This window comes from Pangasianodon hypophthalmus, chromosome 5 (assembly GCF_027358585.1).
Source record: "Pangasianodon hypophthalmus isolate fPanHyp1 chromosome 5, fPanHyp1.pri, whole genome shotgun sequence".
Lineage (NCBI taxonomy): Eukaryota > Metazoa > Chordata > Actinopteri > Siluriformes > Pangasiidae > Pangasianodon > Pangasianodon hypophthalmus.
The window spans coordinates 4,178,000-4,203,136 of record NC_069714.1 but is presented as its reverse complement, the minus strand read 5'-3'; the positions used below and the strand labels follow the sequence as shown (position 1 = coordinate 4,203,136).

Genomic DNA, 25,137 nt, shown 5'->3' with positions numbered 1-25,137 from the left:
TTGATCTTGATCTTCTTCTCCCAGTGATTGCAGAATTGATTGATTTCTCAAATTTAGGCTCTTGAATGATTATCTTCGCAGGTCATCTTGTTGTGTGGGGTGTGTAAAATCCAATTTTCAATCTTTTCATGTTCCAACGTGTTCGTTATTTGCGACTCACCTGTAGTGAATGTGTGTGTGTTTGGAGGAGATTCCAGGTCTGGGGACTCTGACTCATAAGCATAACCTGAAAGTCTTTTATTCTGCACAAAACCTGTTGTGTGGAAGGTTTGATGACTGAAGGACAATTCTAGACAAAAAAAAAAAAAGCTGTGAAATTTGCCATCCTGTCTGAGGTTTCAGTTTCAACACTGCTAAGGATTGTATAAATCTTGTAGCGTGGTCCAAGCATTGGGTAAGATTTAAGTGTGTTGAAGGTGTTTTCTGTGTAGGTGGTGTTCGTGGATGATGTGAATATGCCTGCGAGAGAGACGTACGGTGCTCAGCCTCCTGTGGAGCTTCTGCGCCAGTGGCTGGACCACTGGAACTGGTACGACATGAAGGACTGCTCCATGATCAACCTGGTGGACATCCAGCTGATGTGTGCCATGGGGCCTCCTGGTGGGTCTGGCTATTTCACACAGAATGTGAATAAACAAAATGATCAAAGACTATGAGCCATCCAGTTTTTTTGTTTTTTTAAATGGGATTCAAAGCACTGCGTGCCATTATATTGTTCCTGAAAAGGTTTTGTTTCTCATGGGGACTGGGTAATTTTATGAATGAACGCTATAGCTGAACATAATGGAATGTGTGTGTGATGTACTTCCCCTTGTCTTTTTGTCATTTTGTAATTTCCAGGTGGTGGGAGAAACCCAGTGACACCTCGCTTCCTCCGTCATTTTAACACAGTAACGATTAATGATTTTGATGAGAAGGCCATGTATACCATTTTCTCCAGAATCCTAAACTGGCACTTGACTATACGGTAAATGTCTGTGGTGTACAAGTTGTGCTGATTTTTTTCTTATCCTTTAGACCTGACCACGCAGCTGTAGTTCTCTCATTCAGTCATTTTAAGTGTATAATGTGAGATCTGGTAAGGGATTGTACGATGAGTAGAATGATGTGTAACAGCTTAAATGAGTATTTAGTCCATAATTCTGAATTTTCTAATAATAAATAACTAGCTGGTTAGAATGTTAGCAGTCAATAAATAAGAACATTCTAACTGGTCCTTAACTAGTATTTTTGGGTGTAGTCTTCATTTAATGCTGACATTTACATAATATCCCAAAATAAATATGTATGCTTGTGCTTTTCCTTAGATTTCCCTTTCCTCCAGCATTTGCCAGCCTCACCTCTCAGATAGTGGGTGCCACCTTGACAGTGTATCAGGAGGCCACTAAGAACTTGCTGCCTACCCCAGCCAAGTCTCATTATCTTTTCAACCTGCGGGATTTCTCCCGTGTCATCCAGGGCATTTGCTTATCTTGCCCAGAGACGGCAGATGACCCCAAAGCTATTAAACGCTTGTGGGTGCATGAGGTAGGAATGATAAAAACAAAATGTAGTTTAAGAACAACCTATTTGTTGGATGATATTGGAGGCCTGTTCTCAGATATTGAGAGAACTCAGAAAGTTCTGACATACTTTATTGTTTCAGGTGCAGAGAATTTATTACGACCGCTTAGTTCACCCATCAGACCGCACCTGGATGGTGGGCTTTTTGCAGGAGGTCTGCAAGTCCCACCTAAAGGAGGACTTCCATCAGCTCTTCAAGCACCTGGACTTTGACTCTGATGGATGCGTAACTGAAGATGACTTGCGCAGCCTCATGTTCTGTGATTTCCATGACCCCAAGGGTGAGGACCGCAACTACCGTGAAGTTGGTGACCTTGATCAGCTACGCCAAGTGGTGGAGGCCCACCTAGAGGAGTTTAACAACATCAGCAAGGCACCCATGAACCTTGTGCTTTTCCGATTCGCCATTGAGCATGTCTGCAGAATCTCTCGTATCCTAAAACAGCCACGGGGTCATGCGCTTCTGGTCGGTGTTGGAGGGAGTGGTCGGCAGTCCCTGACTCGCCTGGCTGCTCACATGGCTGAAGCCGAGCTCTTCCAAGTGGAGATCTCCAAGAGTTATGGGATGACAGAATGGCGTGACGACCTAAAACTTATTATGCGCAAATCAACATCTGGTGATACCCATGGTGTCTTCCTCTTCACTGACACCCAGATAAAGATGGAGTCATTCCTCGAAGATGTTAGCAATTTGCTCAACACAGGTGAAGTTCCTAATCTCTTTGCCGTGGATGAGAAGCAGGAAATCTGTGAACGTATGCGGGTCCTGGATCGCCAGCGGGAGCGGGAGAAGCAGACAGATGGAAGTCCTCTGGCACTGTTCAACATGTTTGTAGAGCGCTGTCGTAGTCAGTTGCATGTGGTGCTGGCCATGAGTCCAATCGGTGATGCCTTCCGAGGCCGCCTGCGACGTTTTCCTGCACTTATCAACTGCTGCACCATAGACTGGTTCCAGGTCAGCATTGCATTTATTTCATAAGGGTCTCCTGGATGCACCAATAATAGCTGTGGTTATGTCACTAATTTAGGTGCACAGTAGCTTAATTATTGTTAGTTGAAGTAAAAGGTTTTTTTGGTGCAAAATGTTGCTAAATCATGTCAATATTCCCAAATTATGTATACTATATGGCCAAAAGTTTGTACACACCTGACTGTTGCACCCATATGTGGTTCTTCCACAAACTGTTGCCGCAAAGTTGGTAGTACACAGTTGTATAGTTTGTAGTGGAAGAACTCGAGTGGCTTGCACAGAGCCCTGTCCTCAACCCCACTGAACACTGTGGGATGAGCTGGAATGCAGAATACGCCCCAGGCGTCCTCGCTCGACATCAGCGCCTGACCTCACTAATGCTCTTGTGGCTGAATAGGCAAATCAAAACAGCTTTCTAGTTGAAAGCCTTCCCAGAAGAGTGTAGGTTATTATAACAGCAAAGGCGGGGCTAAATCTAGAATGGGATGTTCAACAAACTCATATGCGTGTGAAGGTCATTTGTTCACAAACTTTTGGCAATATAGTGTATGTGACCACCTGTTGCCAGCATTCACCCTATTTTTTTTTATTTTTCCCTCAAGAGCTGGCCCGATGATGCTCTACAGGCTGTGGCATCTCGGTTTCTGGAGGACATTGAGATGACGGATGATGCCCGCGCTGGCTGCATAGACATGTGCCAGAGCTTCCACACTTCAACCATCAATCTCTCGGCACGCTTTCTGGCTGAGCTGCAGCGCCACAACTACGTCACCCCGACCTCCTACCTGGAGCTCATCTCCACCTTCAAAGTCCTGCTGGAGTGCAAGAGAGCGTAAGGGTGTTTATCCATGACCATGAGAGTTTGTTGTTAAGTATGGTGTGCATTTATATATTTTGAATTTCAGCAGATGGAAAATGTTTCTACATGTATATTACTTTTCTAAAATGTCATCCTCTCTTCCCCAGTGAGGTGATGAAGCTAAAACAGCGCTATGAGGTTGGCCTGGAAAAGCTGGATTCTGCTGCTGCTCAAGTGGCCACCATGCAAGTGGAGCTGGAGGCACTTCAGCCTCAGCTTCGGGTGGCTAGCAAAGAGGTGGACGAGATGATGGTGGTGATTGAGCATGAGTCTGTGGAGGTGGCCGAGACAGAGAAGGTGGTTCGCGTGGATGAGGCAGTGGCAAATGAACAGGCCACGGCTGCCAAGGCTATCAAAGATGAGTGTGACGCCGACTTGGCTGTTGCTCTGCCCATCCTGGAATCAGCTCTGGCTGCACTTGATACACTTACTCCACAGGCAAGAAAACACACGCATTCACACACACAGAAAAATAATAGAATTACATCCAGCATCGAAATTATTTTGCTTGCACAGCCAAAAACTTTGTTGGCCTCTCTGTAGGACATCACAGTGGTGAAGTCCATGAAGAGCCCTCCGGCTGGAGTCAAACTCGTGATGGAGGCCATTTGTATCCTGAAAGGCATAAAACCTGACCGCATCCCTGATCCTTCTGGCTCAGGCAAGAAGATTGAGGACTTCTGGGGTCCAGCCAAGAAGCTTCTAGGTGACATGAAGTTCCTGCAGAGTCTGCATGAGTACAACAAAGACAACATTCCGGCCGCTTACATGACTATTATCCGCAACAAATACATCACCAACCCAGATTTTGTCCCCGAGAAGATCCGGACGGCCTCCACTGCAGCCGAGGGCCTCTGCAAGTGGGTCTGTGCTATGGACTCTTACGACAAGTGAGTTTGTATAACACGAGTGGATGAGTAACCATCCTAAATACCACTAAGTGAATGGTTCCCTTATAGTCGGCATTGTTCAATCACTCCCTAGAACCAAGGGTGTTTGGAAAGTGTATGGTGAAATAAATAATCTTTGTAATGTCTCCTCTCTCAGGGTTGCGAAAGTTGTGGCCCCTAAGAAAGAGAAGTTGGCTCAAGCAGAGGCTAAGCTGAAGGTAGCCACGGAGAGTCTCCAAAAGAAGCAGGCAGCTCTAAAGGAGGTCCAGGACAAATTGGCCAAACTTCAGGAGACTCTGGAGGCCAACAAGAGCAAGAAAGCTGACCTGGAAAATCAGGTTAGTCATAATTTTAATAATACTGTGTCTATGTGTCAGTAATAGTATTTTAAAGTCAATAGGCCACTGGTGTAAAAAAAATGAAGAGTAAATGCAGTAATCTATATAGAATTGTAATCTAACCTTGAATTATGAGCTATAAATGTACAGACTTGTTTTTAGAAGTGAAGAGGCTATAGGTGCTGTCATCTTCAGTAAGCAATGTATCCTGGTCCGAGTCACAGTGGATCCAGAGCCAATCCCAAGAACACGCCTATATGTTTAAACAATACAGAAGCCGCCTTGGTTATTTGCAATGATAAATATATTGCTTCTCTTCTGTGACATTTGTGGCTGTATAAATCTATCCAGTGTGGGGGTGCGTAACTTTTTTCCTTTATTGCCTCTTAAGCAAACATTCCAAGACACAAAACACAATCAGTCTTTAACTGATTACAAATTCTGCCCCTTTTGATGGTCGTTTCGTGTGGGCTTTGTTTACATCTTTCATTTTTGAAAACTTTACTTCGTAGTTTTATCTTCAAATGTCTTGAAAAGCCCCATGGCTTTGCCTTTGTGTGCACTCCTCTTCAATGCATCATTCTGTTCTTGCTTTGAAGTCGGAAAAGTGAAGCTCTCGTTTCTAAACCCACCCTCTGTGTACACACAGAAGCATAAACACTCCCCACACACACCCAAACACACTGCTCTGATTTGTTTATGGAAGCTGGCTGTCAGTTTTTTTGGTTAAACACACCACCAGGGCCCTTCTGTCTTTTTCTGCCCTATTTCACTACCTTTCATGTTTTGTCTTCTTTTCTTTCCCTTGTCTCTTCTGTCTGTTTATTTATTTATTTTTTAGGCTGTCTGTTTTCCCTGTTCAATGGAGAAAATTGTTTATGCCATGCTCCCCCAAGCATATCGAACATCGCATGCACAGGGGCAACGTCTAACTCTTCCCCAAGTGCTACCATTGAGAAACATTTCCTTTTTAACACTCAGCTTTCCTTCTTCTGTTCAGGAATTTTTGTGTGTGTGACATTGGAGGAAAAAATGTTTTGGCTATGGCGAGAGCTAACAGTCAGGTTTTCAGTTGTGACATTGGATATGAATTTAATTAATTAGAGCCTCTGTGCTAGGAATGATCATGGCCTCCATGTTCGAAGCTTCTAGTAAAGGATACAATGTTCCTATATTGTACAAATTTACGCCAAATGATGTGATCTAACTATTTGCAATAGGTGGAGCTGTGCAGTAAGAAGCTGGAGAGAGCAGAACAGCTGATTGGTGGTTTGGGAGGAGAGAAGACACGTTGGAGTGAGACAGCATTGAACCTGGGAGAACTGTACACCAATCTAACCGGAGATATTCTCATCTCAGCTGCTATAGTAGCCTACCTTGGGGCTTTCACATCTAGTTATAGACAGGTATATATACACACACACACACACACACACACAGATATATTTGGATATATAAATTATATTCATTCATTCAGTCATCTTTGGTAAGCACCTTATCCTGTTGGATCTGAAGTCTATCTTGGGAACAGTGGGCATGAGAAAGGAATACGCCCAGAATGGGACACCAGTCTATCACAGGGCACCATTCACACACTTATTCACACCTAAGGGCAATTTACTGTAGCTGATCCATCTTCCTTCAAGTTTTTAGGAGGTAGGAGGAAACCAGCAAACCCAGAGGAAACCCATCTGGACACAGAGAGAACATGAAAAACACCACACCAATAGTAGCCTTAAGTCAGGAGTGAACCGGAGACCCTGGAGCTGTGAGCCAGCAATACCTGCTGCGCCTCTGTGCTGCCGATAAATGTGTTATAACAAAAAAAAAAAAAAATTAAGTTGAGGGTATGAAGTGTTTAAGCACTTTGCTAAATTGACTCGTGATAAGAAAGTGGAAATACCATTGATCTTATTTTAGATAAATGAATACAATACTTTATGAATACAATCCTGTACTTCCTTGGATTGATGGCTAAAATTGGCAAGTGCAGAAAAGTTTATTTCACTCAAAAATAGGCCAAACTTTAGTTTCCTTAAAGCAAATTCTTCTGCATCTTTTAGTTTTCCAAACACATGCTCCATTTTGTGTAAGAATATTTCCTCATGGGAACTCACAATATCTGCCCTCAATTTCAAAGCGTTCGGGTTATTATTGTTGTGGAGATATTATAATGAAAGTATACCATCCCTTTCTCTCTCTAGCTCTCTCTTACATACACACACACACACACACACAGTACATGCACACATTTGTCAGGCAACATATTCCGAACGTGTGACAACCCAGACTGGTGCTCCATTTCATTTCCGTCTCAAAGCTCCTTGTTTGATGTGACCCAGGCGGCACAGACATCACATCTCTAAATATTTAACTTAATTATTTTTATGAGACACACGAGGAGCAATATTAAAATGCCTTTGCAGTCTCTTTGTCATTATTGGCACACACGCCTATGAAAAATGAATGAGCCCAGGGAAAATATTTGGAAGCATGCAGAGTAGTGACTGGGGGAACAGGAGCACTTTAACTTCATTGTGTTCCCACAGACTCTCCTTCTATAAGAGACACGGAAGTATATTACACTTGTGTGTACAAAGCAATTATTGTTTAAAAAAAAATAAAGTCAACCAACCAGCTCAGCGATTAGACATCACTGGCATATGCTATATGCATTTTTGTTCTTATCATATTTTAGAAAAGTTTTGCTTCCTTTTTTAAAACTTCAGGCAGATTCTTAAGGGGAAAAAAGTAATTATTTAATTAGTTTCCTGTGCCGTTGCTATCTTTACACCAGGAGAGTTTGAGGTATGTGCTCATTCTTTCTTATAAAAAGTGTTTAGTATAACCCCTGCTTTTTCAAGCTGTGTTCAATTTTGAGATATGTGGGAGTGATATCAAATATACACAAGCAATATTCCTAACAGCTTGGAACAAGATATCCTGCTGTCAGAACCCACAGAAAAATGTAGTTCATAGAAGAGAGGTAATATAGTAGCTATCACTGTTGCTTAAAGATTAGGCATGCTTTCATTTGAAACAAAATGCTCCAGCCAGGTTTAAAGCTGGAATTGGTATGCATGAGATTGGCACTTCCTGTGATGGACTGACATTCCGTCTTGGGTGTATTCCCGCATCGCACCCAGTCTTTCCAGCATAGGCTCAGGATCCACCATAACCCTGACCAGGAGAAAACAATTATTGAAAATGACTAAACGAATGAATAAGATTGGCACTTTAAAACGGTCAGATATGAAAATGTGTATTTATTTACCTTGGATAGCTGACTTTCTTTATACTTGAGCTCTAAGTCAAGAATATCAAATAATATCAAATGAGAATCTTGCTATCTGATCACATCTATTTTCATTCATGTTCCACCATGTTAGCATATTTAGGATGAAATTTACTTATAATAAAGTTAGTAAAGTATAAAGTTAAGTTGCCAAAACTCCGTTCCACCTCCACAGTGAAGCATGGTGGTGGTAGCACTATGTTTAGCGTTACCCTTGGCGTCTTTGTCCTCTGACTAATGCGCTCCTTTTACCAGTTCACGATTGTAGTCCCGATTGAGTTAGTAAATTTTTTAAAATGACCAACCATAAATGAAGGCAATATTGCAAAACTCTTACAATGTGCTTTCATTAGGAGAACTGTGTAACTATAGTTGAACTGTCCATGTTTTTGCATTTGTAGAGTGCTACAGAAGAATGGATCGAGCTGTGTAAGGCCAAAGCAATCCCCTACTCTAAGAATGTGTCTCTGATGCTCTCTTTGGGAGAGCCGGTGAAAATCAGAAGCTGGACCATCGCTGGCCTTCCCTCAGATAGTTTCTCCATTGACAACGGCATCATCATCTCGTACGTATTTCCTCAAATCCAGACATCCAGGAAATCTTGTCATGTCGATCATGTGTTCGTGTAGTATTGCACTTTATGGAATCCTATATTCAGATTTGATATCTACTTGATATCTTACTCTGTGTGAAAGCTAAACAGCTGAAAGTAGATGTATGAGCTTGGCCATCTCAGGGCCATGCATGCTATGCATCATACTGTTCTTGCATTGTGATTGCACTAAAAAAAAAAAGAACATAATGCTTTACACAAGAACATTGTTGTATCTGATTGGTCAGAAAGTGTTCATTAATTTTTCATAACAGCAGCTGTGACAGTAGCACCAACTGCAAAGCAAATCACATTTATATTAATGTACTTATTTTGATTACATTATCATTTCTATAGTAACACCAACATACTGTATGCTCCCACATGAGGCCAGGGTCTAGGATGGGCACGAAAACAATAACGAATTCAGATTGTGAGTTGGATGGATGCTAGCGGTGTGTATGAGAGAAGGTTGAAAAAATCTTCAGCTATACTAAAGCAATTAAACAAACAGCAAGACAGACAGCAGGGAATTTTCAGGAAGCTAGTCTCATCTAGGAGAGAGAACATAAAGGGTACCAATGAAAAGTACATAACAAAACAGTACCACACCAGGCTAACCTTAAAAAAGAAAGAAAAACCAAAAGAAAACTAAAGTACACTATAGGCTAAAATACCCAAAAACACAATGGGATTGCATCCGCCCTCTAATCTAATGTGTCTAGACATTATATCCATGATACGCAGGTGCACGCACAGACTTAGCTGTTCTCAAACCAAGGGAGGTAGCACAATAGAGAGAGAGATTAACACACAATTGACAAACAACGAACAAACAAATAGCCACAACAGTTAACTAAACTACACAATGTACAACTTAGGAATTACATACAATAGGAATATCAAGGCAGCTTAACAAAAGCAAACACCAGCACAAGCTAGCAGGCAAACAAGCTAGCAGGCAAACAAGCTAGCAGGCAAACAAGCTAGCAGGAAAACAAACAGTCAGAGACTGAGCCAATGGGCTAACACAAGGGCTCCAATGTGCTGCCTTTAAAGCCAAAAATCCACCCCTTCCGCCAGGTCTCCATGTTCCCACTGGTCAGTTCGGGTCCAACAAGTAATGATGACTGACAGATGGATCCACCTGTAGAGGGACAGCCAGAGAGGGAAGCACAAATATACAGGAGACGTTTATTTTGTATTTTTTTGAAGGAGTCTCCAGTGTCAGTGCGTTGTAACAGATATTGGAATTTGCGTCACCTGGAGTATAGATAGAACCAGGGTGTGTTTACTGTTCAGCTAGCATGTACAGAGACACAGCGGCTAGAGAATAGCGAATAGTCTCACTGATTAAAATGTGTCTCTGCCAAAGATTATTTGGTGGTGTGACTTATGGAAGATGTAGATGTTTTTTTTTTTTTTTTTTTGTATTTTATTTTATTTTATTGCTGTAGAATACACATAAATGTACAATGTTTATTAGATGAGAGTTATTTAAATGCAGCATTACATTTAAAGTAGCACTGACGCTGAAAAGGCTTTAAAAGTTCAAACTGAAGAGAACTTTGACATCATTACTTTTTCTAAATGCTAAGTTTGTGGAATTGATCCAAACTCATTATAATGTCCAATTTATAATTATGATATAAATGATAAACTATGGCTTCTGTTTAAACTCCTGTAGCCTGAGTGAGATTACTTTAAAACTTATATATATTTTTTGTAGAGGGACGGTACTTACCAGCTTTACTCCACAAGATTTGACAGGGCAATAGCTGATGGTATTTTTAGGAAGCAATATAATGCTGTTTAAGAGCCCATGTGACAATATTTGAAAAAAAAAAAAAAAATCTTGCCGTTTCTTGCAGTGTGTAATATTGAGAAGTGAATTATGTTTGTGGGGTGAGGAAAGATTAGAGAAATGTTATTCTTGAGAAATAATGCAATCACATCCTGGAGACAATATGTCCTCAAAATAGAAAATATTTGCACTGTAAGAGTGAGACAGTGTTCTTGATGTTGCTGAAGGTCACTAAGCTGATCTCCTGACAAATGGAAAAATGATTTGGTTGAATTTCAAAATATAAAACTGCTCTCCTGTTCTCTGTCCTAAACTTAATCATTTATAATATACCTAATGCTCATCACACATTCCTCAAATGTTTCTTCTTAAATATTAACTTTAAATTCAAAGGAACTGCTAGTAGTTCCCGGCTCTCACAACTTTCACATTTCATAAGACACACACAAGAGATCAGTGGAAAGCTAAAACTCTGTTCTGCTCAAACTGATCATTTCCTAAGCATGTAAAATCAGGTGAAAATATTAAATAAAATAAAAATCAAACCCTATACTGGAAACATAACTATTTTGTTTCACATTCTCGTTATTAACTTGCAGTCATAAATGTTGAGGACCATGTTGAGGATTCCTTACATGTGAGTGTTCTTTATTGGTCCCATGCATGTTCCTTAAATTCCCTAAGAAAAACTAACAAGTTGGCAAATGTGATTTTTTTTTATTTATGTGTTTATAAGGAATAGAAGATAATTCCTTACATGTGACTATCCTTCATGAGTTGCTCAAACTTTCGTCTAAATGTTCCCTGCATGATCCACTAATGCTGTTTGCATGTTCCATGTAAATGAGACATTAAGACATTACTGCTAATACGCCCTTCACCCTAACCTCGGCCATTCATAATGTCTCAAAATGCATTGGCTTCTGCAAATAAAACTTCAGGTGGGATTTATGAAGAAAGGAAGGGAGTTTGTTGCATGTGAGAGTTCTTTAGAATGCTCTTTACAAGGTCCTGAAATGTTCCTTACTTGTTTGTCAAACATCCCTCCTCTGCAGGAACGCAAGGCGATGGCCTCTGATGATCGACCCACAGGGCCAAGCAAACAAGTGGGTAAAGAATATGGAGAAGGCCAACAGCCTGCACGTTATCAAGCTGAGCGATGGCGACTTTGTGAGAACGCTGGAGAACTGCATTCAGTTCGGCACGCCAGGTGATTCGCCTCATATTTGTTTTTCAACATAATGTAGGACTGTAATGATATGACAGCAGTAAGATATGCGCTCCATGGTACTTTAACTACTATGGTACAGTCATTATAATATTTTCTTTAAAAAACAGGTGGCAAAAGTATCAGCACCCCAATGAACATTACAATTCATTGTCCTAGCCACCTTTTGTTTCCATGGGGTATTAATATAATGCTTGCATCCATGTAAATTGCCAGTAAAATTCACCCCAGTGTTGGTTATTTTCCTATAACTGCACACCCCAGAGTGTTTTAGTCACTTACACAACAGCAACTTGCCAAAAATGACACATCTTTCTTTGTTAAAGAACAACACATGATTTTATCTCTTTATAATTATATACACCATACGGCCAAAAGTCTGTGGACATCTAACCATCACATTCATATGTGCTTTTTAATCCCATTCCAGATTTAAAAATCCCATTTTTTAATCCCATTCCAGATTTAAAGCTTTTTAATCCCACTCCAGATTTAGTCCCCTTTACTGTTATAATAAGCTCCACTCTTCTGGGAAGGCTTTCCACTAGATGTTGGAGCGTGGCTGTGGGGATTTGTGATCATTCAGCTACAAGAGCATTAGTGAGATCAGGCGCTGATGTTGGTGAGGAGGTCTGGGGTTCAGTCGGTGTTCCAGTTCATCCCAAAGGTGTTCAGTGGGGTTGAGGTCAGGGCTCTGTGCAGGACACTCGAGTTGTTCCACTCCAACCTTCACACACCATGTCTTCATGGAGCTCGCTTTGTGCACAGGGGCATTGTCATGCTGGAACAGGTTTCAGCCTCTTAGTTCCAGTGAAGTGAAACTGTAATGCTACAGTGTACAAAGACATTCTATACAATTGTGTGCTTCAGACTTTGTGGTTACACTTTGGGGAAGAACCGCATATGAGTGTGATGGTGTCCACATACGTTTGTCCACAGGTGAGTAAAATATAGAGTATTTGTCCACCTTATAGAGTATAATGTTATGCAACCTCTGGAATAGTCTCAGAGGCAACATTGCTTCACTCAAAGATTTTCCCAGCACCAAACAATACCTATATTTAAGTATTTAAGTATAAGTGCTGACACTGAAGTCTTATTTTTTTCTTTGTAAAAAAGAAAAAATTTTTTTGTTTTTAAGAAAGGCAACAAGTGTTAAAAATTTTTCACACAATAATAGCTTTAGTGTCATGGTGGCGCTTTGCTACCTCACAGTTTGATCCTGAGCTTGGGTTAATGTCTGTGACTAGTTTCTGTGCATGTTCTCGGGATTCTTCAGTTTCCTCCCACCTTCCAAAAACATGCAAGGAAGTGGATTGGCTACTCTAAATTGCCCCTATGTGTGTGTGTGTGTATGTCTGTGTGGGTGTGTGTGTATGTGTGTGTGTGCCTGGTGGCCTGCAATGGACTGATGTCTCATCCAGAATGTATTTCTGCCTCATGCCCTGCGTTCCCATGATAGGCTCCGGATCCATCGCCCACCCTGACCAGGCTGAAGTGGATACTGAAGATGAATGAGTGAATAAATGAATATTATTTAGGCTCTTTAGTGTTGGAGAATGTTAAATGATGCGGATTGCCATACGAGCCCCTGTAAATTCATTACTATCATGGAAACTATACCGTATTACAGGTGCATTAATTTAGCAATGACCAAGTGTGCTGTTGTACTGAATATCAGCTATCTGACATTTCAGACATAATATGGCCAAATAATTTGTTTATTTCTGCTCCGTCAACGAAAATAGCAGGATAGAGCGCTGTGTGTTGCCATGGCAACGCACAGACCGACTGACCGCCTGTAGTAAGTGTAATAATGGTTTCAGTGTAATGAACTATTGCTAGGGTTGGGATTTTTTGTAGCAAAAACGGACAAAAGGAGTAATTCAAATACTGCAATGTACCCGTGTGGTTGTATTAAATATCGGCACACTTACAATGCTGCTTGTCCAATCAAATTAGTGGACTGGAGCTAACTGTGGTATAATACAGTATATACCTGTATATATTATTGAACTATCAGAGATATGTTTCTCTAAAAAAAATTCAAGTATTGTTTGCCAACTTTGTACCATGCAGAGCTTTCTTACATAGCCAAAGAGCACTTCATCCCATTCCTGTTCTTCCTTATCCACTCCAAATAGTTTCTTCCTGCTTGTGCAGTCTGATCTATTCAAGCAATTCTGCTATATAACCTGATATTTTACACAGCAGGTGTAATACTGCCCCCTCTCCCCAGGGGTCTCTCTTCACCAGGAAACCTGAAACAAACTCAAAGCGTGAGCTGAAACAACTGAGCAATACTCACATTCTTACCTCTGGGCGATGAAAATTTTACTTATTTCCAGAACACACACTGCCTGGAAGCAGCATCTGCACATAATTTTTGCATGTCTGATCCTCCAGGGTGGGCACTAAACCCAATCTGACTTTGTGATCGTCTTCCCTGCCTGTCAGCCCTTTTCCTGATAGGATAGAGAGGAAAAAAAAAAAAAGAAGAAGAAGAATAGGCTTGACGGCTCCATTTGTGTTCGAATGATTCCCTCAGTGTTCACTGTTTTAGCCCTGATGATGAGAAGCACTGCTTTAATTCCCACCTCAGCAGCCCTGTATGACCTGTGAGTAAATAGGTGTTATTGTGAGTTATAGTTTTTGTCAGTTGTTTGAGCAGAAATAAATAGGGGTTTTGCACACCATGAACTCAACTTGGTATATGAGAGCGAGAGAGAGAGAGAAAGAGAAAGAGGAGGAGGAGGCATGGATAACTCAAAAACATCAGGATGTCAAATGAGGAGCACAAGACAAAGCACACATAAAACACACAGTGGACCTCATTTATCTAGCTGGATACGAATGGATTTATTTGTAAATCATTCATACGAGTATTTACATAAGAAATCTGGTATTCATTTAAATTCGGAAATCCGTTTGTATTCTACTCGTGCTCCTGAGTGTGTGTAAATTTACACATAAGAAGACTAACTAATGTAAACCTCGACTCGATCCACTTCAAATCGTATAATTTGAAGAAAATCAGCGTCAATCGGGCAAATTTAAGTTTGGTTTCTCTTCCACAAACACTTACACACAACTTTACTAAAAATTGATACATGTGACCTAATATAAGCACAAACTTTGCACAATGGATGTGATTCACGTATTTTTGCATCATGTTTTCTTAAGCTGTGTCTCAGCTTTTTTTCAGGTTAGTTAATCAAGATCTAATTATCTTGAGATCTAATTTGTTTAATTTAATTTCCATCACATAGTAGGAGTCTAAGGTTGTTATCAAAACAGATAGACAATATATTAATCAATTTGACAGCATTCTATTTTTATTTATTTATTTAATTTAGTTTATACTTATACCACATCAGATTTTTTCCACTGAACATAATAACTTGATTTTTTTTTTAAAGAATCTGTATGAAGTTTTGACTCCTTTTACATTTCTCACTGTTTTATCCAGGCATTTTGAACTATTTATGAAATAATCTGATCAATTTACTGATTTACTGTTTATGATATAGCAAGATTGTTACAGTAGATGGGTAAAAGCAGCTGAATAAAACAAATGTCACACCCTAATGAGGACTTTCATAGAGCGAACGACATGGTTTTATTTGTGTTATAGTAAAGATACTGTTCACAGCAGGACTGTGAAATGATGACATCTAATTTCATACTCTCTGAAAATGTGAAGTTGTACATGGTAGCCTGTACTACCACAAAATAAATGTTGATTTGTCTTCCAGTTCTGCTGGAAAATGTGGGCGAGGAGCTGGACCCCATCCTGGAGCCTCTGCTGCTGAAGCAGACGTTTAAGCAGGGAGGGAGTGTGTGTATCCGCCTGGGAGACTCCACCATAGAGTACGCACCGGACTTCCGCTTCTACATCACCACCAAGCTACGCAACCCACACTATCTGCCCGAGACCTCAGTCAAGGTGGAGCTTAAACACACACACACACACACACACACACACACTGCAAATTTGTACATTGCCACCCAGCAGATCCCAGGATACACTGTTATTATACAGGAAGACAGAAACATAAAGCACAGTACAGTGTGTTCTGATTCAGATAAACACACACACACAGAGTTCTTTCTTTGCTTCCTCATCCCTCCTGTCCAAACACAGATAGCTCTGATTTAATCTTGTGATGAAAGGCTGCCCTCTCCAAACTAGAATATAGCATTAGAGACAAAAGACCGCACAAGTGCTGAAAGTAACTTGAGGCTAAGGTACTGCTATTTGCCCCCCCCTTTGCCATCCTCTAGATAAAAGAGAAAACATCATTGTTGGAGATCATAATATTGGCTCTCACTGCTTTCAGAGCTGTGCAGATTGTTTGGTTCTCTAACATCTAAAGCCGATATCTCCATCTCATACACAACAGCAACAGCAGGATCCACTACCAACAACTGGTTCATTTTATTAATTATATAACGCTAACTTACCTGTCTCAAATATATAAGGAAAACAATTAATGCCCCAATAGTGTGATATGAAAATGATTAGATTAGTATAACAGCACATGCTGAAGTGTTTTATTCCTCTTATACACAGCAATGATTATAATATATTTAAAAATTAATTAATGAATCCCACATCATAGTTTTTATCAGATGGATTGATGCCATTTTTATTTTCAGACTGAGTATGAGTACGTGTTTTTTCCTTATCAGTACTGAAACGTGTAACCTGAAATGAGGATTAAGCAATTGGAGGAGTCATGAAACATTTTATTTAGCTCTGATTATATTAGTTGCTGCTGTGTTTATGTTTAAGATGCTATGAAATTTAATCTGCATCTTTAACAGAGCATGTGAGGACGTCCGAACTGAGCACACATCAGCGAGCATGGTCATTAAAACTGAGCAAGTTGCTATGAACTACAGGGGAAAGGACGTGTGAGTGGCTCAGTGCTCAGTGCTCGCAGAACTGAAGTGCTCTCACATGCTATAGTTTCTCTGCATGCTCACGTCACTGTTCCATACTTGCGAATACCCGTGTGTGCACACAATTCACGCCATTTTTAATGACCGTGATCTGTGCTTTCAGCCATGAAGATGGTTTATCATGCTATCAGGTTCCTCGTGTTGTAGGAAGATGCCGTTCCTTCACAAAGCACAGTTTGTCATCTGCTTCACTTTGATCATTGATCATTAAATATGTCCAGATTGTGGTCATTTCATGTCGTCTGTTCAGTAGCACAACAACGTCCACTTGTCTCATGTCACATAGTATCACATGGTATCAGATATTGGTATCGGAGCATTTTTATGAGTAAATAAGCATCAGACTAATATGCATCTTTTGTTTATGGTTATATTTAATGCTGTGGAACGTCCACAAAACAAGTTAGTTCCAGTTATCACTTATGTTATAGAAGCTGTAAACAGCCACCAGCTTCTCTTCTCTTCTCTCTCTCTCTCTCTCTCTCTCTCAATAAGTCCATTAATAAGTCTTCTTAATCCTTTAGTCCTGAAGACTCCCGTGGTGGAAACCGCAGTGACTGTTACAAAGTGCTGACACTGGAGACTCCTTCCATAAATCGAACACATTTTTATGTCTGTTTATTATTAGCCTTAGATTATATGGAGCGTCCACCACACAAGTTCCTGTGAATGAGTTGTTACTATAGAAACGATAATGGATTAGAATGAGCGCAGCAATATAAACCTGCACGTTTAAATTTGTTTTGCGAAAAATATAATCATTCTTGACTTAATAATAAGTCAAGGTTGTTTTTGTTAACACATAACTGATGGGTCAGGTGAACATGAACAGAATATTATGCAGGTAGTCATAATGTTTGACTATAGTGTGCGATCAGGATATTCAGGATAGATACCAATTTTATACACAGATTTCTCAGATGGAAATGATAACAAGAAAGCATCAGCGTAGTAAAACTGTGCTGTAATTTCTGATCAGTCTTCTCGATAGTGGACTGTGCAGAAAGCAGAAAGAGGATAACTAGCAGAAATTGTAGAATAAACACAAATGGTGCAAGGCATTAACTTTGGATGTTTGTAATGAAGCCCCATGCAAGATCATGCTGATCTATTTCCCATAATTGCTGCGTGTTCACGTCTGAGGCAGCAACACACAGCTGCGGGGAACAGGTGTGTGCGTGTGTGTGTGTGTGTGTGTGTGTGTGCGTGTGTGTGTGTGTGTGCGCGTGTGTGTGTGTGTGCGTGTGCACGCACCCCTAATGAATCAGCTTCTCCCTAGCAAACAGATGCAGAGATATTTCATGCAGCTCACTGTCTCTATCGTCATCTGTCATGAATAATAAGCCCTAGAACATCAGATGTGCTCAAATACACATTCTCATATCACGTATTCCCATAGATATGCAAGATTTCTATTTCTAAATAAAGGGGCATCAGGAATCTTTAGAAACGCTTCTTGAATCGTTCTCTTTGTGAGTTTTAACATCCTTACAAATTGAAAGGATTATGTAGCAATGAAGCATCCATGAGTCCTTTTTGCTAAGAGTTGCAGTTTGCCGGAAGCCAAGATGAGATCTTACGAATCTCAGTATTGTATATTCAGGGTCAATAGAATTTATTTTATAATACTTTTTTATAGCACTATTGCTTTTCCAGCATGAGAGGAAACTAACAGTCACAAAGAAAGAATGAATCTTTACACCATCTTCAGTTTTCGAGCCGTTTTATCTATTCAGTCTTGATGGATGCCTGCCTCACACGTTGCGTTTTAAGGCCCTGCCAATAGAACAGTGATGCATTTGATTTGCTTGTAATAGCGAACAATATAGACGACAAAATCAAAATGCTCCAGAAACAGTTAATCATGATCATTGTCTATGGCATTATTTCATTCAACAGGCATTAAGTCAAGCACCTTCTTCTCTCTCACAATTGGAATCTATTGCATACAATCTGGCAGCTGCAAAAAAATATAAATAAATAAATAAATAAATAATAAGAAGAAAAGAATAACAAGTAATTGCAAGTTTGGAAGGAGGTGCATGAGATGGACATGTAACTAACATTTTAAAGCAAAATGATACTCGACAATAAGTTGCAACTTGCTAAATGTATGATTTGCTAAGATCGATAAAATTTAAATGACAAAACTGCAAACAAAGTGAAAACTCAATTAATACCAAACTGATATTAGCTACGTTACACATATGACCTATGCTTCTTTTTGCAATGCACATAAATATTTTACTCAAATGTTTAACGTAGAACCAACTGGTGCTAAGCTGTAAGGATCGAAAGTAAGAGTGAGACACAGCTTTCAAAGCCAATGTGCTTTATGGAAGTATCAACATCTTTATAGCATCAAACTCATCAAAAGCTCCTGATGTTAAAAAAAACAAATCAGAATCAGAATAAATGAGAACTAATCATGTAGGTTTTAATCATTTGGTATATAATGATACCTTGATTTCAATTTTCTATGCTAAAACATTACACTATATTGCCAAAAGTTTGTGGACGACCTTTGGGATGAACTGGAACACCGACTGAACCCCAGACCTCCTCACCAACATCAGCGCCTGATCTCACTAATGCTCTTGTAGCTGAATGATCACAAATCCCCACAGCCACGCTCCAACATCTAGTGGAAAGCCTTCCCAGAAGAGTGGAGCTCATTATAACAGTAAAGGGGAATAAATCTGGAATGAGATGTTCAACAAGTACATATGGGTGTGATGGTCAGGTGTCCACAAACTTTTGTAGATATTTTGTAGCAGTCTGCCACATTTTGCTCTGTCACCCTGTCCAGGATAAAATTGTTACTGAAGATTGTTATGAATGAATAAATACTTCACACAAAGGAAAGAATTAATCTGAATGAAAATCTCTGCATTTTATATATATACATATTGTAATTCTGTATTCGGTAATCATGTATGTGTGAAAATTAGTTTTTTTTTTTAAAACTAATTTTAATTTTAATTTAATTTTTTTTAATTTAATTTTAATTGAATTTTAAACTAATTTCTGAGATACAGTGATTAGATCAGGCATGTCCATTCTAATGAAATATGATATAAATATAATATATAAATCCATTGCTTTTATTCTATAATATGAGATGTTTGAAGCAATAAGTATTGGAAGACACCAGAAACGTACAGCGCGGACATAATTTAAGATGTGTCGCCTGATAAGGAATTGTTCTGTGCCAGTGATTTGTCCAAATTCACGTTGGATGTTTAGGTAACGCTTCTGAACTTCATGATCACGCCTGAGGGAATGCAAGACCAGCTGCTTGGTATAGTGGTGGCTAGAGAGAGGCCAGACCTAGAAGAGGAGAAACAAGCCCTCATCCTGCAGGGGGCGGAAAACAAGAGGTATGACCGGAGAGAACCTTTATTTCCCAATAGTGCCATTATGTCTGTAGAATTTGGTACCAGTTGTTATTTGGACGTTTCTACGAGTTTCTGTGAGAGTGATTGAGCTCACTTGAACTGTGAGCAGTTTAGGACAGTGGACGTGGATAATCTAGATGTTTTGCTGCTTGTGTTTAACTCATAAAGCCGCTTAAGATTATACCGGTACTAATAAAACCAGCTTCATGAGGTGAGGAGATGAATTAGATGCATTAGTTTAGAGAAAAAACACAAGTTTTGTCAAAGCAGGATCTAAACAGACATTTTTTTGTCATTGTAAAGGGACAGTGGTGGCAAACATTAAAATTCTGACTCTGTAGGACAATGTTATTGGAAAATATTCAACTTCAGGGTGGTAAGAGTAACTGTGCTTCACATCGGGGAACATCGCACCACCCCATGACCTGACGTGTTTTAGTCCATATATAACCAATGACACTCATTTCTGATCAACATGGAATTGACTAATAATAATAATAATAATAATAATAATAATAATAAGCGTTGAGTTGATTGGAATTGTGGTATAATCCCGAAGATGTTTTGTGACTTACTGTATCTAAGGGTCTCGCCTACTCGGCATCACTGATAATTCCTTCCTCATCCTGCAGACAGCTTCAGGAGATCGAAGACAAGATCCTGGAAGTACTCTCGGCATCTAAAGGGAATATCCTGGAGGACGAGACAGCTGTCCAGATTCTCTCCTCCTCCAAAGTGCTGGCCAATGAAATCTCGGAGAAGCAGGCTGTGGCCGAGGTGACAGAGAGAAAAATTGATGAAACACGTATGGGCTACACACCCATCGCAGTCCACTCTGCCATCTTGTTCTTCTCCATCGCTGACCTGGCCAACATTGAACCCATGTACCAGTACTCACTCGGCTGGTTCATCAATCTCTTTATCTTATCCATCGACAACTCGGACAAGAGCGAGGTTCTGGAGCAGAGGTGTGAAGCTACATCAGTTGTTTAGTAGAAATTTTGTGTATTTTATGAATATGTTTTGTGTAATTAGTCATTGTATAGAAGGTTTCTTTGTTAGTTTTAAATGTCCTGGACATTTTTTCTAAAAAATTCTTTAGAAAACTTATAACAGGTTATCTTTTCGCTTACAGTTAGCCGCAAAAAAACTGTTTAGGCTTTTTTCATCTTTTCCTCACCAAATGCAACCAAAAGCAAATTATGTGTAGAAGAAATTTGTTTTTGCCTACATATTAAATACATCAGGTGGCACAGTTGTGCAACAGAGTCGAGGGTTTAGCATGCTTCTCTGAGTCTTGTGAGGCCAATAATCTGAACAGACATGTTGGATTGGTTATTTCTGGCATAAACAATACGTTGGAAGATATGCATATGTTCCTGTGTATTCCTTCTCATCTAGCTGATGAGATAACAGATAACAGACGGAAATCTGCATGAGACTGGCAATCAAATTTAAATCAAAACAAGAAAAAAAAACTGTTTTAAATGAACCATCACTGCCACCTGCAATTATCAGACTGATGGCGGATAATTCAGTTGGACAGCAGCTGTGTAAACTGAGCACTAACCATTTTTAAGCTTCAAAGGATCATACTTATAATTCCAGCCTACACTGTAGCATGATCTGAAAATTCTTACCTTTTGCCACCAAGATATTTCTGCCCTGTGTTTATCACCACTTCGCTGTCTCAGTACACTTTAAAATTTTACTCAAGCGCTTACCAGCTCAGTCCACTAAGCATACTAACGTCAGAGCTAAAGAAAAACTGAGCCTGTGTAAACAGCACAATAGGCTGATGCATCAAATCATAATGCACAATGGCACATTCAACAAAATTCTTGATATCTGTCCAATTTGTTGCTTTGGCCAATATTTTTATTCACTCAACATTCAAGGTGTTGAGTTGAAGTCAAGTGTAAAGTAATTATTGTATTATAGAGTAAGCATGTTTTTGCCCCTTGTTATAATTTATCCTAATTATTACAGCCAATCTTTTTTTAATCTGCTTGCTTTGATGCAAGTTTCAAATCTTTGCTTAAGAAAAACCTAATGAAAACTTTTGTGTCAGGAAAAGTTTCCATGCAATAAGATTGATCCAGCATCACAGTGACTATGCTTTTATGCCTTTTTGATGCCAGCAACTTCTTGCTTTGCTCCCCATTCAGAATATTTATCATTCTACAGTGTCAGTAGTTGATCATTTTTATTTCCTTAACCTTTTGTAGATTCACTTAACTTTGAAAAATTGGATAATGGATAATACAAATTAGGTACAAGTTTAAATAAAGTCAATCATTTTAACTAGTAACAGAGCACAGTGTAGATTTGCTGCATTTTAAGAGCTTTAGAAGAACTTTAGAAGAGCTTAAAAAGCATTTAGCTAAAAGGGGATGCTGAGCTTATATCAGCATAATGGACACGTACGATTTTAAACTATTCATCCACATTTTATTAAAATAATTAATCACCATGTAACAATAACTGGTGTATTTTTAAAGCCATTGCACCAAGTTTTTAACAAAAATATAGAACTCATGTGATCATTTTCATGCTTCATTCTTTCTTCCTTGCCTATTTGTGTGTGCGCCCAGACTGCAGATCCTAAGAGACCACTTCACCTACTCGCTGTACGTCAACGTGTGCCGATCACTCTTCGAGAAGGACAAGCTGCTCTTCTCCTTCTGCCTCAATGTCAACCTGCTTAAACACGAAAAGCTTGTGAGTGCTGCCTTTCCACAGCCATGCTGAACACCTGCTATGTTCACAAAATATTATTAGAGAAGCCAATCAGCTGAGTAAATAGATAAAATGAACATAAGTCACTGCAGTTAATATTACATGCACAACTTAAATATATAATTAACTGAAACCATTAATAATCACATATTCTTATGGCACTCGTCATATCTACACCTTTATTTTTTCGTGCGTGTGCATAAAAAGCCAAAATCAAATGCTGCATTTGTACGGCTGAATTTATTTCCCAAGGACTGATTCTCTGATAAATGATTAAACACATTTGTTTCTGTTGAGGGAGGATGAGGCAGAGGGCCTCAAGCAAACAACAACCAAGCACATTTTCAACAAGGGAATACGGAGTTAAACTGATACAGTTTTATTCTTCTTGTGTAAAATAATACCTGCCATTTTAGATGACACCCTGTTTAGATCATGTGAGATAAAGGCAGTATGTATTTTAAAGAGATGCCCGATTATTTGTATGTTTTTAAAAATGTTTTATGATCTAAAGATCTTAAATCTATTAATCCTTTCAGTCATCCAGGTTATACAGACTGTCTTGTAGTAATCATGGACGAACATGTGTTTCAATCTCGAAGACTTCCGAAGGTCTTCTGAAGGCCTCCATTAGTTCTTTAGTGAGAAACTCCTCTGCAACATGCTAACACACAGTACAGTGCCATGAACAACCTTTCTGACGATCAGTTCCCCAAGTGAAAAGTCTACCAATCTGCCAGTCTACCTTTTTCCACATAACCCCCAAATGCTTCTTGGTAAAACACAGCTGATATGGTTTTAAGGAGCTTCATACAGTATCTCTTGTGATGCTCACATACAGGCCAGATTAATGGAGCAATTCTGATATAGTGTCGTTATATTCACACAATGAAACTTGACGACAGAACTGTATACACAAGAAAAGGAATAACAGATACAAGATATAATATACGCTGGAGGGGTACATTATTTTCGATCTAGACTTTGTTATTCTGCTTATACCACAGTGACTCATGGAGCGTTGTCCGTACAAGTCTCTGTGTATGAGCCATTACTATAGAAACAATAATGTATTAAAATTAGCACATTAATATAAACCTATCATTCATGTTACATCCAGACCTATTGTCTGACGTAGTGCACACCTTCCGACCAATCAGATTCGAGAATTCAACTGCACTGTGCTACTTTTTTTTTTTTTTTATAAGTATACAGTTGTTTGACGTAAAGGAAAATACATTAAATATGTTTATAGTTTTATATAAATATTTGTGATTTGTGATTTTGCTTAGTAATTCTGGTGCTAATTTGTTGGTTGGTTGTCTGCCATGCTAATGCAGTTACAATCGAGTGTAATATTAGAAAAAAATTAATTTCAACAATGATCTCAAACATTAGTAATAACAGTCAGGTTTTGCTGTTGGCTGCTAAAATCATGAAGAGCAAGAGCTTATTTTCTTACTCATCTTTTTATACGGTGATGTTCAGTGTTCAATATGACATGTTCGATGTTATATTAATGAGAAATCCAACGTAGAAGGAGTGGAGACAGCAAACGCTCGGCTAGTTAGCGTTTCACAACATGAAACAAGTTCAAACTACAAAAGTCTACTCAGAATTTCATTACAAAATAAATCTTGGACTCAAGATCATATGTTAATTATAGGGATCAGTATGCATGGATTTTTCCACATGTTTGATTCTCTAAATTGAGTTTCACTCTTTTGAAATATGTTTAAATATTCTTATGTTCCTTTTTTTTTTAAAGCTATTTAATAAGCACAGGAACCATATTGTAATACATAATATAATCTGGATCAGGGATAATATAAGATTTTTTTTATGATACCCTCTTGGCTTTTTCTGACACTTCATCCTGTAGATCGACGAGAACGAGTGGCGCTTTCTGCTGACGGGTGGCGTGGGTCTGGATAACCCTCACGCCAAACCCTGCGACTGGCTGCCCAAGAAATCCTGGGATGAGATCTGCCGCCTAGACGAGCTGGAGTGCTTCAAGGGCCTGCGTGAGGACGTGGCACGCCTCAGAGATGGCTGGAAAGAAGTGTACGACAGCAAGGTGTGTTTGATAACTCACCCCATGCCACAGTGGTATGGAAATGGATGGAAAATGCTCTTGAGGAAATAATAAAGGAGATGCTGAGCTCAGCTCCTAGCTTTCCTTAATGGACCTGAAGGAACAGCATGCACGATGGCTGAGTTAGGCTGTTAAAGCATGGCAGCGGAAACTATAGTTAAAATGAGAGCTGTGTGTGCGTTTGTGTGTTACACAGGATCCTCATCACACACCTTTTCCTGGACAGTGGCAGGAGAAACTGGGACAATTTCAGAGAATGTTGGTCATACGCTGCATGAGACCGGACAAGGTGAAACAATCATGTACATCTGTCAACACTGACTTCCATACATAGTGCAGTTTCGCTTGTTATGAATGCTGAAAACTGAAACCTCTTAATCTATGGATGCTCTTCTTTTTCC

At 39.5% G+C, this 25,137-nt stretch overlaps 1 protein-coding gene across 1 annotated transcript in view; it reads left to right on the top strand.

The window, feature by feature from the left end:
• Positions 1–25,137, top strand: part of dnah7 (dynein, axonemal, heavy chain 7) — a 111,494-nt gene that overhangs the window by 66,473 nt on the left and 19,884 nt on the right. The window contains exons 38-54 of the mRNA XM_034304802.2: positions 432–600; positions 841–967; positions 1,308–1,527; positions 1,646–2,518; positions 3,136–3,365; positions 3,500–3,830; positions 3,936–4,282; positions 4,440–4,620; positions 5,841–6,026; positions 8,317–8,480; positions 11,367–11,521; positions 15,295–15,485; positions 19,751–19,884; positions 20,535–20,870; positions 22,497–22,623; positions 24,524–24,718; positions 24,933–25,025. Coding sequence (XP_034160693.2) covers positions 432–600; positions 841–967; positions 1,308–1,527; positions 1,646–2,518; positions 3,136–3,365; positions 3,500–3,830; positions 3,936–4,282; positions 4,440–4,620; positions 5,841–6,026; positions 8,317–8,480; positions 11,367–11,521; positions 15,295–15,485; positions 19,751–19,884; positions 20,535–20,870; positions 22,497–22,623; positions 24,524–24,718; positions 24,933–25,025 — 4,059 coding nt within the window. The remainder of the gene's footprint in view (positions 1–431; positions 601–840; positions 968–1,307; positions 1,528–1,645; positions 2,519–3,135; positions 3,366–3,499; positions 3,831–3,935; positions 4,283–4,439; positions 4,621–5,840; positions 6,027–8,316; positions 8,481–11,366; positions 11,522–15,294; positions 15,486–19,750; positions 19,885–20,534; positions 20,871–22,496; positions 22,624–24,523; positions 24,719–24,932; positions 25,026–25,137) is intronic.